The following is a 15,376-nucleotide window of genomic DNA, read 5'->3' as shown; positions in this document are numbered from 1 at the left end:
AAGAACAATCACGCCATTTTATTTACAAATATATTGTCCGCTGACCACGGAGATGATCCTCCACTTACATCTCCAGTATGAGTATGTAGCTGTTGGCCGTCTCATACGTGTCCAGCAGTTTGACCAGGTGATCATGGTCCAGAGTCTGCAGGAGTCTGATCTCCTGCAGCACCTGTTCTCGACGCAGCAGCTTCTTGTTCACATGTTTTGCCGCTACTGTCCGTTTACTCCCTCTTTGGTCACACCGCTTCGCCACTGAGAACCGACCCCTGGGGTCCGGAAATTGAGGGTTAGAAAAATATCGTCTTTATCGCATAGACATATGGTAGTCCTCTGAATTTCTATTTTAACTTTATTACATTACTTTTACAATTTACTGTAACACTGTGGGTGTGGACTGAAAAGGAAAATCAATTTGTATTTAGATGATAATTGTGATTTATTCAACATGCATTTCATCTATTTATGGCTGCACAATAAGATCAACAAGGGGAGGTGATGGTCTAGTGGTTAAGTGTTGGGCTTTGGACCAGAGGATCCTTGGTTCAAATCCCAGCCTGACCAGAAAATCACTGAGGGCCCTTGAGCAAGGTCCTTAATCCCCTAGTTGCTCCCGGTGTGCAGTGAGTACCTTGTACGGCAGCACCCTGACATCGGGGTGAATGTCAGGGTGCTGACATTCCTGTTACTGGCAGTAAAAGTATTAGATTTATTAGCTTTTAGATGTTTGAATATACAAAAAAAAAATTGTGCATAAATTTGAAGATGCACCAGATATTACCTTCCTAGCTCACTGATTTCTGTGTAGTGGGACTCAAAGCTGTTTTTCCAGAGGACTTCGCTGCCATCATCAGTGGATCCTTGGAATGCACGCAAAGAAACTGTCAAATCACAAAAAGGCTGCATACTCATTCACCAGCTTTACTTTGAGGGTAAATAAAAAATGGAAATATATACACAAACGTAACATACTATAAACCAGGATCTGCTGGTCACACATTCTTAATTTTAGTGTCAAATTATCCGCCACATCCACATTACCATCAAACCTAACATCATGCTTATGCTGCATATAACCACAAAAAGTATAGACTGGATTTTGGACAGATGGTAAATTACTCAGAAATGACTGGAGACAAATTTCTTTACTGTTGACCCGAATGACATTTTTATCTAACATTGTGCACTGTATTTGCGATGGTGGATGTTCCTCCAGCCTATAGTACATAACAAAACAAGTGGAGGTGGGAAGCCTTTTGGATCCTAAACCCCAAGAAAGTAAGAAACCACCAGAGAACATCAACGGCACTATCTTACGGCCATCTTGATGCAGCGCACAGATTATGCGTCATTGCTTGTTTCCAACTGACATAGTTGTGATTTTCATGTCTGGAGCCAACGGTGCATAAACAGCTAACGTACTTGTGTATAATACCCATTGGCATGTTGGTCTTATTATGAATTGTGGTCAGGAGCAGTGCAGGTGTACTGCTGTTGTGAGGCAACAAAAAGCAACTGTGGCATAGACCACCAAAAACCTGGTCTAAAAGCTAAGTGCAGATAGATGGTTTTATATAACGGCTGAGTGGATCCTTGTCATTTGATTGGTGCTTCGTATGTCACATGACATGGATTATTCGTCCCATTTGTGTTGCATTGCATTTAGAGTGCAATTTGGTTCCATTTAGAGTGCAAATTTGGTTCCATACGTTTGGTACCATTGCACGCTGCACACGTGCACACATGCATGCGCACACGTGTACGCACACACACATACACACACACAAAACAAATCCACTGTGCTGTGTGGAGGCTCTTAGCAGGAAGAAAGAATGAAAAGCTGGACTAATTTCTGATGTGACTTTTTTCGCTGCACTGAGGATGTACAGTCTTTTTTTGATAGTGCAGCCCTTATATAAAACAAATAATAATACAATAACATGCTTTTGGAGGGCAGTATGCATTTTCAAGAGGCCCGACGTCCACGCCCAGTCGGCCAAAATGACAGCTATTCGCCCAAGTTAGACGAGGGCGAATAGCTGTCATTTTGGGTGACTGGCGTGAATGGAGGCACTCAGAAAATGCATGCCGCACGACAACAGCATGTTATTTGCATTATTATCACTTTTTACTGAGATACACAACACGTAACAGGTACATAAAAAGTTGGCTCACTTAACTTCTGCCTAGTCGCCTGGCGCGCGCGCTGCTGTTTAAATTCAGCAGTGCGTCCTCATCAAGCTGGCTGCTTTAGCTGCTGTTCATTGTCGTACTATCCATGAGAAAATCATCCGGAACATCCATACTGGGACCAAAACACACTTCTCGCCTTTTCATCTTTTCCTCTGCAGACAGTCCCCCCCCCCAGACAGTTCTTGGGCTGCGCGCGCTATGACATCATTTGTTTATGCACAGCAGGCGGGTATAGCCAGATACTGTCGACGTAAATCTATGATACCGGCCCAGCAATGCCCCGGTAAAGTGATAATAATGAATGTTTTTACATTCTTTCAATGGAATAAATATTTAATTCGGTGAAAGCCGGAACATTCGTACCATTGAACTCAAACATTCATTATTTGTATAACATTCAAGAGATGGGGATGGACCAGCTAATGGGGTGGTTACCATCCAGGACTCAGGGTGGTTGCATGGTATGGTGGATGCAAACGTTCGTGCCACCAGTGCACGCTACCAGACCCAATCGCTCCATTAAGTACAGATTGGATTAAGAAGCTGGAACCAGGTTGGGGTAGAGTATATCCAGGTCAATAAGTGGGATACACGGCCACAGAAGTGTAACACCATTACTAACCTGAGACTGTGAGGGTGGCAGAAGAGAAGACAGAGCCTGCTACATTTGTGGCAACACAGGTGTACAGACCGCTGTCCTCAACAGAGACACTCAGGATCCTCAGGGCTGCCTCACCTGTCTCGCTGTGCAAAGAGTGAAAAGAACAGAAAACAAACCATCAACCCCAATCCTCTATTAACTGCACATAGTTTGCAATTTAGCTCTCTAAGTTTTTGAAAAATAAAGCAAAATTTCCCCATTATGCCCCATTACGACCAACTAAGCCAATGTAACATTTAACCCCGTCGTGACTATAATGCCTCAACTTATGTTTGACATCAAACCGTAAACATGCTGGCGCCTAGCAGCTGACTTAGAACTGGTGCGGACCAGAGGAATCCGACTGTTTAATTAAAACAAAGCATCACATGTGCACGGATCTTTACGATCGTGCTGTTTTTTTTTTTAATGTTTCATAACGTCAGGTTCTGCAGAATGCTCATGCACTCACCTGTACGTAATGCTGTAGTGCCCATTGTTGCTGAGCGTGTCGTTTTCCGGTCCCCGCCACATGACGGTTGCCCGGGGTCGACCGCATACTTTGCACCGCAGAGTTACGCCGTCGCCACTCTCACATGATGCACTGTTGAGGGGGATGAGAAACTCTGGTGGAGCTGCACATAGATGGCGAACGACATTTCCAAGTTAAGAACAACATATACACAGCCACGATGTGTAACTGAAAATGCACAGATCGATGTGGTTTCAAAGTCTACGTACCATCATAGATGTAGTTGGGATTCAGAAGCTGAAACAATTAAAAACGCAACAACCAAACATTACGATGTATTCTTTTTATTTGATTACAGTGTATGTAGAGGTTAAACGCTGACACCTTACCTTGACAGAGACTTTGTTGGCCAGGCCATCCTGAGATCTGCGGTACCCGTTCTCTACCTTCCTGCCCTCCTTGTCTCTTTTCTCAGATTTTCGGCGGATACGGAGTGCTGTGTGCCATGATAATGATTTTCTAATACCCCATCAAAAAAGAAAAAAAAAGCGAGGGGATTAAATGCCTACTCCCTTAGACATCATCATGTCTTTTAATTTATTTAATTCCTATTTGATTACATTTGGTCTACTAGACCAGAACCAGGGGTGGGCGCCGGTATTTCACAAAACCTCAATAGCGGATTAAGATGGGATTTTCAGAGTATCCTGGATGAATTTAGCCATGACTCAGTTTTATGAGTTACCATGGAGACATTTTCTATGCAGCTAGTCTGTTCCAGACCATCTTAACAGCCAGGTTTGATTAATCCTGTTACCTTTCTCGTTCAGTCAGCAGTCCTCCAATTGTATAATGTGCTTAGTTTTTATTAAGACTCACTAGAATACCAGCATTACTTATTACAGTGCAGTGGACTATTATTCATATGTTAACACTGTCAAAGTATTGGGTAGACTACAGAAAATCTACGAATATTTAAGTCAAAGTACAAATACACAGAAACCCTAAAGGGACATGAAAAAAAGACACTGTTGCAAGACCTCACAATAGTTTTTGCTCAATCTCATAGTAGTTTTGTGAAATCCCACAGTAGTTTTGCGAGACAGTTTTGCGATATCTCCCAAAACAGATTTATTCTGCTACATTATGGTGTACTTGGAGCCTTCATTTCAACTTTTAATATAAGTATTTTTGCACAATTTTCAATTTAGGTCATTCACTTCAGGGTCAATGGACAGCTCCTAAAGAAGGCTAGCATGTGGATTCACGGAGGAGGATTTGGAACAGTTCCTGTGCTCTAGATTTGTCTGACAAGAGGACACAACTCGTATGAAGAGAGACAAGGTGGATAGAAAATGCACTCAATGTACTGTAGTTTTGCAAAATCTCCCAAAACTATTTTGCAAGGTCTCAAAAAATCTTTTGCAAAATCTCGCAAAAGTGTGTCTTTTTTTCATGTCCCTTTAGGGGCTCCATACATTTACTACTACCCCCCCCCCCCCCCCCCCAAAAAAAAGAAATCTCAAGAAAGGTAAAAAAAAAAATATATATATCCAACTTAAGAAACATACTCAAGTACCTAGTACTTAAGCCATTGCCGATTTCTGGCCCCAAATATTGTCCCAATTCCAAAAACGATGAAATAGGACACAACTCTCCACAAAAGCAGTGTAAAGTTGTGTGTCATAGTATATACCAGAGGTTAGTGCCAAATACAAGTGACACTGAATGCTGCCCTATGACATGGGATCTACTGGGCACACTCACAACAGTACTGTGTGTAATCTGTGCATTAATAATGTTGTTATAATAAGACAATACTAAAAACAAAACAAAACTATAATGTATCTGTTAACGTATGAAAACTGTCTTCTGCTGAAGAGTGCAACATACTTTCATGGGATGATGGATGTATATTATATTTCCAGAGGAGATCCCAATCCTACATGACAATTCTGATTACTCCTGACACTCAATGCTTACTTGATGGTTCCTTCGGGGAATTCAGGGGTGATGGAGGATGAGGTATGTCCCAATACGTAGCCTGGGATCCAGCCCTCAGCAGCAGGACAGTGCTCGTTGGCTGCCCGGTACACTAGAAACATGTTCTGCTGGTTGCTGGCTAACGTCTGAACAACCTCACCCTGCAACACACTGATCTCATCCTCCTTCACTGCCACATAGTCCTGCGTCACCAGCATGGTGGACACACTGCTGCTGCTACTGCTTTCACTCTGTAAGGCAAGATGATTGAAAGGCTTAATTCATAAAATTGATGCAATATGATGCACCACAAATCATAAATAAAAATGGACATAATAGCAGCTTCTAAAAAGCGAAGTCAAAATGAATCGACTCATCGCCATCGATTGGTTGGAGCGTAGCTCCTTTCCCCCATGCAACTCAATGTGACAACACTAAAACTATACATGCTACATATTTCCTCAAAGATAAGGTGTTTTCCATAGTTGTACCCATGTAAAAGTGTGTTAATATAAATTTTTTAAATAATTTTGGTTTTGAAAAGTTCTTATATCATTTTCAAAAGGTTATGAACTGACCCTGTTATTGTTGGATCATTAAGGGCCTGATTTACAAAGATTCCAGATTGCGAGTGTTAAATTTCATGGCCAAACCAGACTTTTGCAGGTTGGGGTAGAAACAGTTTTGTAAGTGATATACTAAAAGTAAATGCACAATTAACAGCGAGTAGTAATGTGACATAGACAGCAATATGAAAATGAGTATTTTTCATATGTTTATGGTCGTTAGTGCAAAAGGAGATTAGCATATTAAAAATACGAAGTCTGTTAGAAAAGTATCGGACCTTTTTATTTTTTTCAAAAACCTCATGGATTTGAATCACATGTGCTTGCATGAGCCAACCTTGAACCTTCGTGCGCATGCGTGAATTTTTTCACGCCTGTCGATTGCGTCATTTGGTTGTAAGCAGCCTTTGTGTGAAGATGGGTGGGGTCTCTCGTCGTTTTTTCTTTGCAAGGAAATGGCGGAACGACTGGAGCAGCGCGACTGCATCAAATTTTGCCAGAAACTGGGTGACAGACAGGTGGAACCCATTCGGATTATTCAGACGGCTTTCGGTGATGATCCTATGGGCATCACACACATTAAGGAGCGGTACAACTGGTTTAAAGACGTCCACACAACGGTGGAGAGCGCGCCGCGCTCCGGGCGGCCTTCAACATGCTGAAATGACCAGATCATTTCCAAAGTGAACGCTGTGGTGATGCGGGACCGTCGTGTGACTATCCGAGAAATTGCAGAAGAGGTGGACATCAGTACTTTTTCGGCACATTCCACTGTGACAGAAGATTTGGCCATGAAAAGAGTTGCAGCGAAATTCATGCCGATGGCTTGGGCACGAAGCTGATGGTGGAACAAAAGCGCCACCGTGTTGAAGTCTCACAGGACATGTTGTGACATGCTCACCTCTTCCACCACTTCTCGGATAGTCACACGACTGAAAAGCCACCGAAAGCCGTCTGAATCGTCCGAATGGTTTCCACCTGGCTGTCGCCCAGTTTCTGGCAAAATTCGATGCAGTCGCACTTCTCCAGTCATTCCGCCATTTTCCTTGCAAAGAAAAAACGACGAGAGACTCCACCCATCCTCACACAAAGGCTGCTTACAAGCAAATGACGCAATCGACAGGCGTGAAAAAGTTCACGCATGCGCATGAAGGTTCAAGGTTGGCTCATGCAAGCACACGTGATTCAAATCCATCAGGTTTTTGAAAAAAATAAAAAGGTCCGATACTTTTCTAACAGACCTCGTACTCATTTACATACTGCTGTCTAGGTACAAGGTACCTTTTTATCCATATCTAACATAGAAGCAGACAACTCAATATTCAAAAAGCACAATATGTTATTTATTTATCTAATGCTGCCTATATTATGTTTACTATCATTATTTCTCCAATGTTTGTCTAATCTATTTTTAAAACTGATTACACAGACAACTGTGCACACTGTTCTCTGGAGTTCACATGGAGACATTTATTCTTTATGAAACAAGCATGGAACAAAGTTAAATATGACAGGTGTTTGCAATTAATGATTTTTTTATTTTATTTTGTGCAGCCTCTGTGCAAGAATAGCAGTCTGTCAAGTGCAATAAGTTAATGCCAAGGTTTCAAACTCACAAAATACAATATGAGCGAGCACCTGCTAAATTTCCTTTTACCCTTGATAAATTCTGCTGCATGTACAAATGTCATTCATTTGAATGTTTTCTCCCACAATTTTGTGTACTCGGGTGGACAAACCCCAAGTTCCATATTCATGAAAGCAGATGTGCTAAATTGACAATGCGCACTATTTTGCACATCTGACAGATGGAATCCTCGTGTACTGTTAGTAAGTCAACAAGCAGGTGTATCTGCAAATGCAATGGCATTTGCGCACGTTTTACCACACACAAACCTAAATCAGTAGTCAGTAAATCAGGCCATATGACTTGAGCCACACCTGTATCATTTATTTTACAGAAATGCATTTGTACTCTTCACACCCATTTTAAAACTGGTTGCAAATTAAAGTGCACGTATTATTTTAAGGAAAAGGTGAGTAAAGATTACAAAACTGGATTGTGTGACAGTTGGCTAGAATGATGGCCCAAATTCCTTTGTCATACCTTATGTGCAGAATCTCGCTCAAATGACATGAACTAATCATGTAATTTTTGCAGAATGAAAGCGAACATCCATTTTTATTTACAATCTGTACACTGCACACAAGTAAACCATCCTATTAACAAACGCACACTTGAGCTCATGCATGCAAACGCATAAGGTTACTGAACAGGGGAAGTAAGGATCAGTAGCTTTACACCAATCCAATCAAATGCTTGATTTGATTGATGGTAAGACACAAATGACCTGCGTAATTTGCCTGGTTCATGCAGCAAGGGAAGCATTGTGAAATATTTTAATCACAGCTATGGTTAGAGAAACTCCTCAAGTTATGTTCTTCAGACGTTCTGAGACAGTTATGATCCTCAGGTGAGACGCTGAAAAAAAGAAGGCAGGTTATTCTGAAGTAAAATAGCAGCGGGTGTCCTTTTGGAGAACGTCCCAGAAGTGGCTTATAGGAAAAACAGAGAAAGGAGGACAAATAAGTGAAGACACATATGACTGAAGACAAATCCTTGATTAGTTATCTGGCAGAAACATTAGCCCCTTTTCCACATGAACAATTACACAATTTATACAGCAATGACAGAACTTTGTCATTTTCATGAGATTTCCAAATTTGTGTATTCCCACATTTTATAGAAAGCATCTCAAATTGTGTATATGCTGACGCACAGTGTGTACTGTATACAATAGAGAGCAGCTTGTATAGATAGCAGTATCCCAGTATTTAAGTACTTTATCAAGTTCTCCCAAAAGGAGATTCATGTTTCAAATATCCCGTGCTATATTATGTCTCTATCATAACTGGGTTGCTGAGAATTAACTGTTTCTATGTCCACTTTTGCCAAAAGTAGGGTAAATCATGTCAGTACATTACAGAATCATATATTTCTATGTTGCCAGTCTTAATGTAAATGTATGTATCCTGATTTCACATATACATGCAGAAACATAGAGTTACACATCTTGAAAGGGACTTGGTTTTATGTTATAAGGGTCTATGTAACGTTATGGCTTTTATCTGTACAATTCCTCACTCGGGGAGGAGGAGTAACAGGAAGACAGGGGACGGGAAGGAGAGGAACAGCAGTAACCAGTAAACCAGGAGCGAGCAGTATTTCTGTATTTCTGGGTGGCATGGTGGTTTAATGGTTAGCACTAGTGCCTCATAGCAAGAAGGTTGTGGAATTGCTTCTCGCCCTTTCTGTGTGGAGTTTGCATGTTCTCCGCGTGTCTGTGTGGGTTTCCTCCGGTTTCCTCCCACAATCAAAAACATGCTTATTTAGGGTCTGTTCATTTCTCTGCCCGACCAAGGCAGCATCTACATCTGGAGTTGGTCCCCAGGTGCCGGACTGTGGCTGCCCACTGCTCCTAGTGGTTGGATTGTGTCCAATTGCAATTAAGATGGTTAAATGCAGAGGACAAATTTCGTTGTATGTATATATGTATGTACAATGACAATAAAGGCTCTATTCTTGTCTATTCTGGTATTTATATTTGTATATTTATATTTATATTTGTTTTACTTTTACTTTTGATACTCTGTGTGCTTCTTGCCCTGTGGGCTGCTATACAGTGCTGCTGGAACCTCAGTTTCGCTGTATAATCTAATCTAACCTAATTTATTTTTGGACAATTTTTAGGGATATTGTGCCAGATAGGCTCTTTAGTATAGCTGGTGTTTCAGATATCAGTTGGCTGAGAGCAATTTGTAATTTTGCTGTCTACATCATTAACATTTTGTTATATATTTTTGAAAGGTCTTGCTGTTAACAGTATCAACGCGGTTTTCAGAATGGCACCTTTGAAATAAAGTCTTTCAGAGGTGACAGTTATTCAAGCTCTTTCTAGTAAATTTTCAACTTCTTTCTTTTTTAAAAGAATTGTGATGAGATAGGACTTGGTAATTCTGAAGGTAACTGAGATAAAGTGAAAAAAAAGCACATGTACAGATTGAAGAAAGAACCCTTTAATACCCTGTAGAACATTGTTTTCAGAATGAAGAATGTCTACCCACATATTTAGATAGTAAGATGTCTGACTAAATGAAGATTAAAATGAAAATAATGAACTATGTCTACTTTTCATACGAGGGCTGTCCGTAAAGTATAGGTCCTTTTTATTTTTTTCAAAAACTATATGGATTTCATTCATATGTTTTTACGTCAGACATGCTTGCACCCTCGTGCGCATGCGTGAGTTTTTCCACGCCTGTCGGTGACGTCATTCGCCTGTGAGCACTCCTTGTGGGAGGAGTCGTCCAGCCCCTCGTCGGAATTCCTTTGTCTGAGAAGTTGCTGAGAGACTGGCGCTTTGTTTGATCAAAATTTTTTCTAAACCTGTGAGACACATCGAAGTGGACATGGTTCGAAAAATTAAGCTGGTTTTCAGTGAAAATTTTAACAGCTGATGAGAGATTTTGAGGTGATTCTGTCGCTTTAAGGACTTTTCACGGTGCGAGATGTCGCGCTGCGCTCTCAGGCAGCGTCATCAGCCTGTTTCAAGCTGAAAACCTCCACATTTCAGGCTTCTCAGACAAAGGAATTCCGACGAGGGGCTGGACGACTCCTCCCACAAGGAGTGCTCACAGGCGAATGACGTCACCGACAGGCGTGGAAAAACTCACGCATGCGCACGAGGGTTCAAGCATGTCTGACGTAAAAACATATGAATGAAATCCATATAGTTTTAGAAAAAAATAAAAAGGACCTATACTTTACGGACAGCCCTCGTATATCACAATCATTCCATGCAAAAAAAAAAAAAAAATAATAATAATAAAAATAAAATAAAATTTAAAAAATACAGCTCAGCTCTCTTTTTGTTGGCCAAAATTTTAAATAGAGTTTTCTAAGGGTACCAAAACAATGTGCATCTGTCAGTGCCAGTGCAAAAGAGGCCAATGAAATATGAACGGTGTTTAAAATCATTCTGAGACGGTTAGTGTTGATTAACCGCAGTGATGCTAAGACAGCATCAAAGAAAGAAAGAAAGCAGATATTACAGCTGCTCCATGAGACCCACACTGTTAGTACAATCTGAAAACGGTCTGTGTCGCACACTGCCGCAGCCATGTTAGTGCATGTAGACAGCTGTTAATCTTCAGTGGCTCAGCAGTAGTAGTTGTTGCACGGAAAAGCCATGGCGATTGACTGACTGACAGACAGACAGTCAGTCAGGGCGGGGTTAGTGACACTAAGTAGTTTGAGGTCTCACTCAAGGCTGGACCTCAACTTGGTGTCTTACCCCGTTGCTTTGGGTGGACTGTATGGACTGCTCACTGGTGGAGGAACAGGTGCTCATGCGGTCTATGTCCTTACTGTGGGTGGAGTGACGATGATGTGAGGGCGTCCCATGGCTTCCTCTGCCCAGAGAATCCAAACCTCCACCATCGCTGGAGTAAGAGAAGGAACTGGGCCGGCTTCCTTGAGAGGGAGGGACAACGGGAACCGTAGCCCAGAAAGAGTTGCCTTTATGTGGTGGACTGGTGGGGATGTGAGCATCCTTCCCTTGACCTCCTCCTCCTCCAGAGGACTGAGGTGACATCAAGGGAGAAACCATCCCAACTAGAGGGCTTTTGACGGAGACATTTAAAGGAGCCACCGCCATCTGTGGTATACCGGATGTCTGATATTTCTGGTTTTCTTCATAGCCTCCCAGACCCAGTCTTCCACTGCCCTCCAAGATGCCCAATGGCCTGTTGCTGTTGTTACTGTTAGTTCCATGAGGACCATCCAGCATCCTCAGTTTAGAGACCTCTGATGCTAGTACCTCCCCATTTGTAGTGGTGTCTGAAAACATGTTAGGGGAAAGGAATTGAGGAGTCTGAGGATGGCAGGGTGACCACATACCTGCTGATCTGTCAGGCCCATCAGGGCCCGGGGGATGGTGGTGGTGGACAGGTTGGGGAGGCGTGAAGAGGGCTGGGGGATACGGGAGGGTCGGGACCGTGGGCCACAAAGAGAGGCGGAGTTGCCTCCTGATCCTCCAGAGCCACCGCCGCCTCCACCCCCCATGCTGGAAGAACTGTTGGAGGTGCAGCCTCCTGCCAGTCCTCCAGCATTACTGCTACTGCTGCCGGGTGGAGCGCCTGGCCCACAGCCACCCACGTGGTTCCTCTGGTACTCTATGGGAGATGTTAGAGCTGTGGGAGAGGGCAGGAAAACAAGAGATCCTCAGTGCTTCAAGCAAATAATGGACCATTAAACTGATATTATTATTAGATTAGATTAAACTTTATTGTCCACCTCAGTGGAAACTTGTCTTTGGTTCACCACAAAAAAGTTTAAACAATCACAAAACATGACAGTTAATATACAATAGATAAAATTACAATAAATAATGATTTCATAAAAATTCATCCAATTTCATGTGCTGCATAACTTCTGCATAACTTCACTAGCACCTGTTCAGTAGACTGACTGCATTAGGCACACATGACCCCCTATACACCTTCTTTGTTGCAAAAGGCATTCTGTTATGGCGCCCAGAGGGCATCAGTTCAAACTCCTCAAACAAAGGATGATTCTTGTCACTGATGATGGATTTCGTCATTCTCTGCAAAGCTGCCTGGTAAAGAACATCCAGTGACTTTTGCTCCTGACCAATCACCTTCGCTGCATTTTTAACAATTTTGTTCAGTTTGTTCTTGTTTACAACTGTGAGATAGCCAAACCACACAGTTATAATGAACACAAGAACACTTTCAATGAGACTAACATAGACTTTCTGAAGAGTCTGTGAGCTCACACCAAAGCCCCTGAGTTTCCTAATCAGGAATAGTCTCTGGTTGGCTTTCTTATACATCTCGTCCACATTTTGTGAAAAACTAAGCTTGTTATCTATGAGGGTACCTAAGTACTTAAAGCTGCTCACAGCCTGAACTGGCTGGTCAGAGATAGACAAGGACTGAGTAGGACCAGAGTCACTCAGGATTAGCTCCTTAGTCTTATTTACATTGATAATCAGTGAATGCTGCCTACACCACTGTTCAACCATATGCACTTGAGCCTCATAGCTGCAGGTAGCATTCTTTTTAAAAAGACCCACAATCGCCATGTCATCAGCATATTTAAAAAGTTTAACATTATTGTCTTTTACCTGTAAGGCATTAATATACAGAGAAAACAACACAGGTGACAAAACACATCCCTGCGGTGCACCTGTACTGATCCTAGTCTCATTTGACACTGCTCCATTCATGTGGACCCTCTGCGGTCGATCGATCAAAAAGTCTTTCAACCAGTGGATCAGTCCTCCATTCACCCCCAAGGAGGAGAGTTTTCCCAGCAGTATGTCAGTCTTCATTGTATTGAAAGCAGAAGTCAAATCAATGAATAAAATCCGCACAGATGAATCCTTCTGTTGTAGATGACTGGCCACAGTGTTAATCAGGGTCAGTGTAGCATCCTCTGTCCCCCTGAGAGGCCTATAGGCAAATTGTAGGGGGTCAAGCTGAGTCTTTACAGCTGTGATGAGATGTTTGCTCACCACCCTCTCCATACATTTTGCGAGCACTGAAGTGAGTGCGATGGGACGAAAGTCATTTAATATTGTAGATCCAGGCTTTCTAGGCAATGGCTTAATGATCGATTTTTTTTCCAAGATTCTGGAACAGTATGGGTATTAAGTAAAAATTGGAACAGAGCTGTCAAGGGCCCACTAACCTGGGCGGAACACACCTTCAAAACACGCCCACCCAAATGGTCTGGACCTGGTGCCTTGTGAGGCTTGATTCGAGACAGACAGTGTCCAACATGCTCCTCTGATAATTGAAGAACTCGATCCCTTGGCACATCTGCACAGACCGAAATAGCTCTGTCTTTAGCATCTGCTGAGTCGAAGCGACTATAAAACTGATTCAGGTCATTTACAAATCTATGATTGTCCTCAACAATGCAATGTCCCATCTGAGCTTTTTTGGACTGACCCAACATTTTATTTAGGCCTTTCCAAGCCTGATGGGGATTTCCTGTGCAGAACCTATTTTCCACTTTGGTTTTGAAATCAAGCTTTGCTTTCTGCAACTTGGCTCTGAATTCTCTCCGTTTGTTTTGTAGTTCCACTTTATCAGACTTTACAAATGCTGCATGTTTTTCATTAAGACACACCTTTAACTCTTTGGTGATCCATGGCTTGTTGTTTGCAAAAGTAGAGACAGTTTTCTTGGTGATTATAGATTGCTCGCAGAACTGTATATAAGATGTAATGCAGTCTGTCAGCTCATGTGGGTCTGTGATTGTGTCAAAAAACACAGCCCAATTTGGTGTATCGAAACAGTCTTTCAGCCTGTCCTCACTCTCTGTGTTCCACACCTGAATAGTTTTCACACAAGGCTTAACACGTTTCAATAATTGCCTGTATTTAGGCAATAAGTGAATAACATTATGATCTGATTGGCCAATTGGGGGTCTACATACCGGCTTATATGCATCCTCAATATTGCCGAAGCACAGATCAAGAGTTCTGGTAGAACGCGTAGAACGAGCGTGTGACATGTTATATATTGGTTGAGAGTCGGGAGGTGTGATGACAAAGACAGCTTGTTAAAGTCTCCCATGATAAACACTGGCTGGTCAGTCGATCGGGACACTATTGAATTGTAAGTTTCTGTGATGTGCTCAGCAGCATCTTTATAATTAGGCCCCGGAACATACACCAACATGACCGTAAGCTGTCCAAACTCCCGTGGTAAATAAAACGGTCTAAAAGACACCATCAGTGTTTCATAGTCTCTAGTACAGGTTTGCTCGTGTATTTTAAAGTGTGTAGCCCACCTCTGATCCACAAACATGAGGAGGCCGCCTTCAATGGACTTCCCCGAGCCCTTCCTATCCCGGTCCGTGCGTATTATTGTATAACCCGGTAGATTCACGGCACATTGATCGATGAGCCATGTCTCCGTGAGGCAGATCAGGTTACTCCGTTGAAAGTCCTGATCATAACTTACAAGCACTGACAACTCGTCCAATTTATTATTTAGTGATCTTACGTTCGATAGCGTCATCACTGGGAGTGGGTGCCTGCAACCACGCCTTCTGAGTCTGTTTCGTACTCCACCGCGTGAGCCCTGCTTTTTCATTTTTCCTCTTCACTTTAAAATAGACCTGCAGTCTTGCGGCAGGTAGATGTCTCTGCGCCGACTTTTGGCGCTGTCACGAAAGGAGAGCAGAGTTTCTCTGGAGTATATGATGGTTTGTGCTGGCGTACCCTGTGAGACTTCCATGTACCCGTGTGCACAAGCTGTCGGGGGCCCAGCAGGTAACCAGGCAAAGCAGGATGATGTAGGTGTACAAAAGGCCCATAGTGAAAAACAAAGTCCACAGCAGGCGTGTCACGTGCAGAAATGCAGCACACATTGGATAAAACTTAAAACACTAAAAGAAAATATTCATTCACTCTCTCATGCTGATGA

General features: G+C 42.5%; 1 protein-coding gene across 1 annotated transcript in view; it reads right to left on the bottom strand.

Annotated features, from left to right (window-relative positions):
* Nucleotides 1-15,376, bottom strand: part of triob (trio Rho guanine nucleotide exchange factor b) — a 347,395-nt gene that overhangs the window by 4,537 nt on the left and 327,482 nt on the right. Inside the window, 9 exon segments of the mRNA XM_034175263.1 lie at nt 69-269; nt 782-860; nt 2,816-2,937; nt 3,306-3,468; nt 3,575-3,602; nt 3,695-3,824; nt 5,289-5,539; nt 11,209-11,873; nt 11,876-12,106. Of these exon segments, the coding sequence (XP_034031154.1) occupies nt 69-269; nt 782-860; nt 2,816-2,937; nt 3,306-3,468; nt 3,575-3,602; nt 3,695-3,824; nt 5,289-5,539; nt 11,209-11,873; nt 11,876-12,106 (1,870 nt within the window).

Source organism: Thalassophryne amazonica, chromosome 7 (assembly GCF_902500255.1).
Source record: "Thalassophryne amazonica chromosome 7, fThaAma1.1, whole genome shotgun sequence".
Taxonomy (NCBI): domain Eukaryota; kingdom Metazoa; phylum Chordata; class Actinopteri; order Batrachoidiformes; family Batrachoididae; genus Thalassophryne; species Thalassophryne amazonica.
The sequence above is the reverse complement of the archived record's forward strand: the minus strand, read 5'-3'. Positions and strand labels throughout refer to the sequence as shown.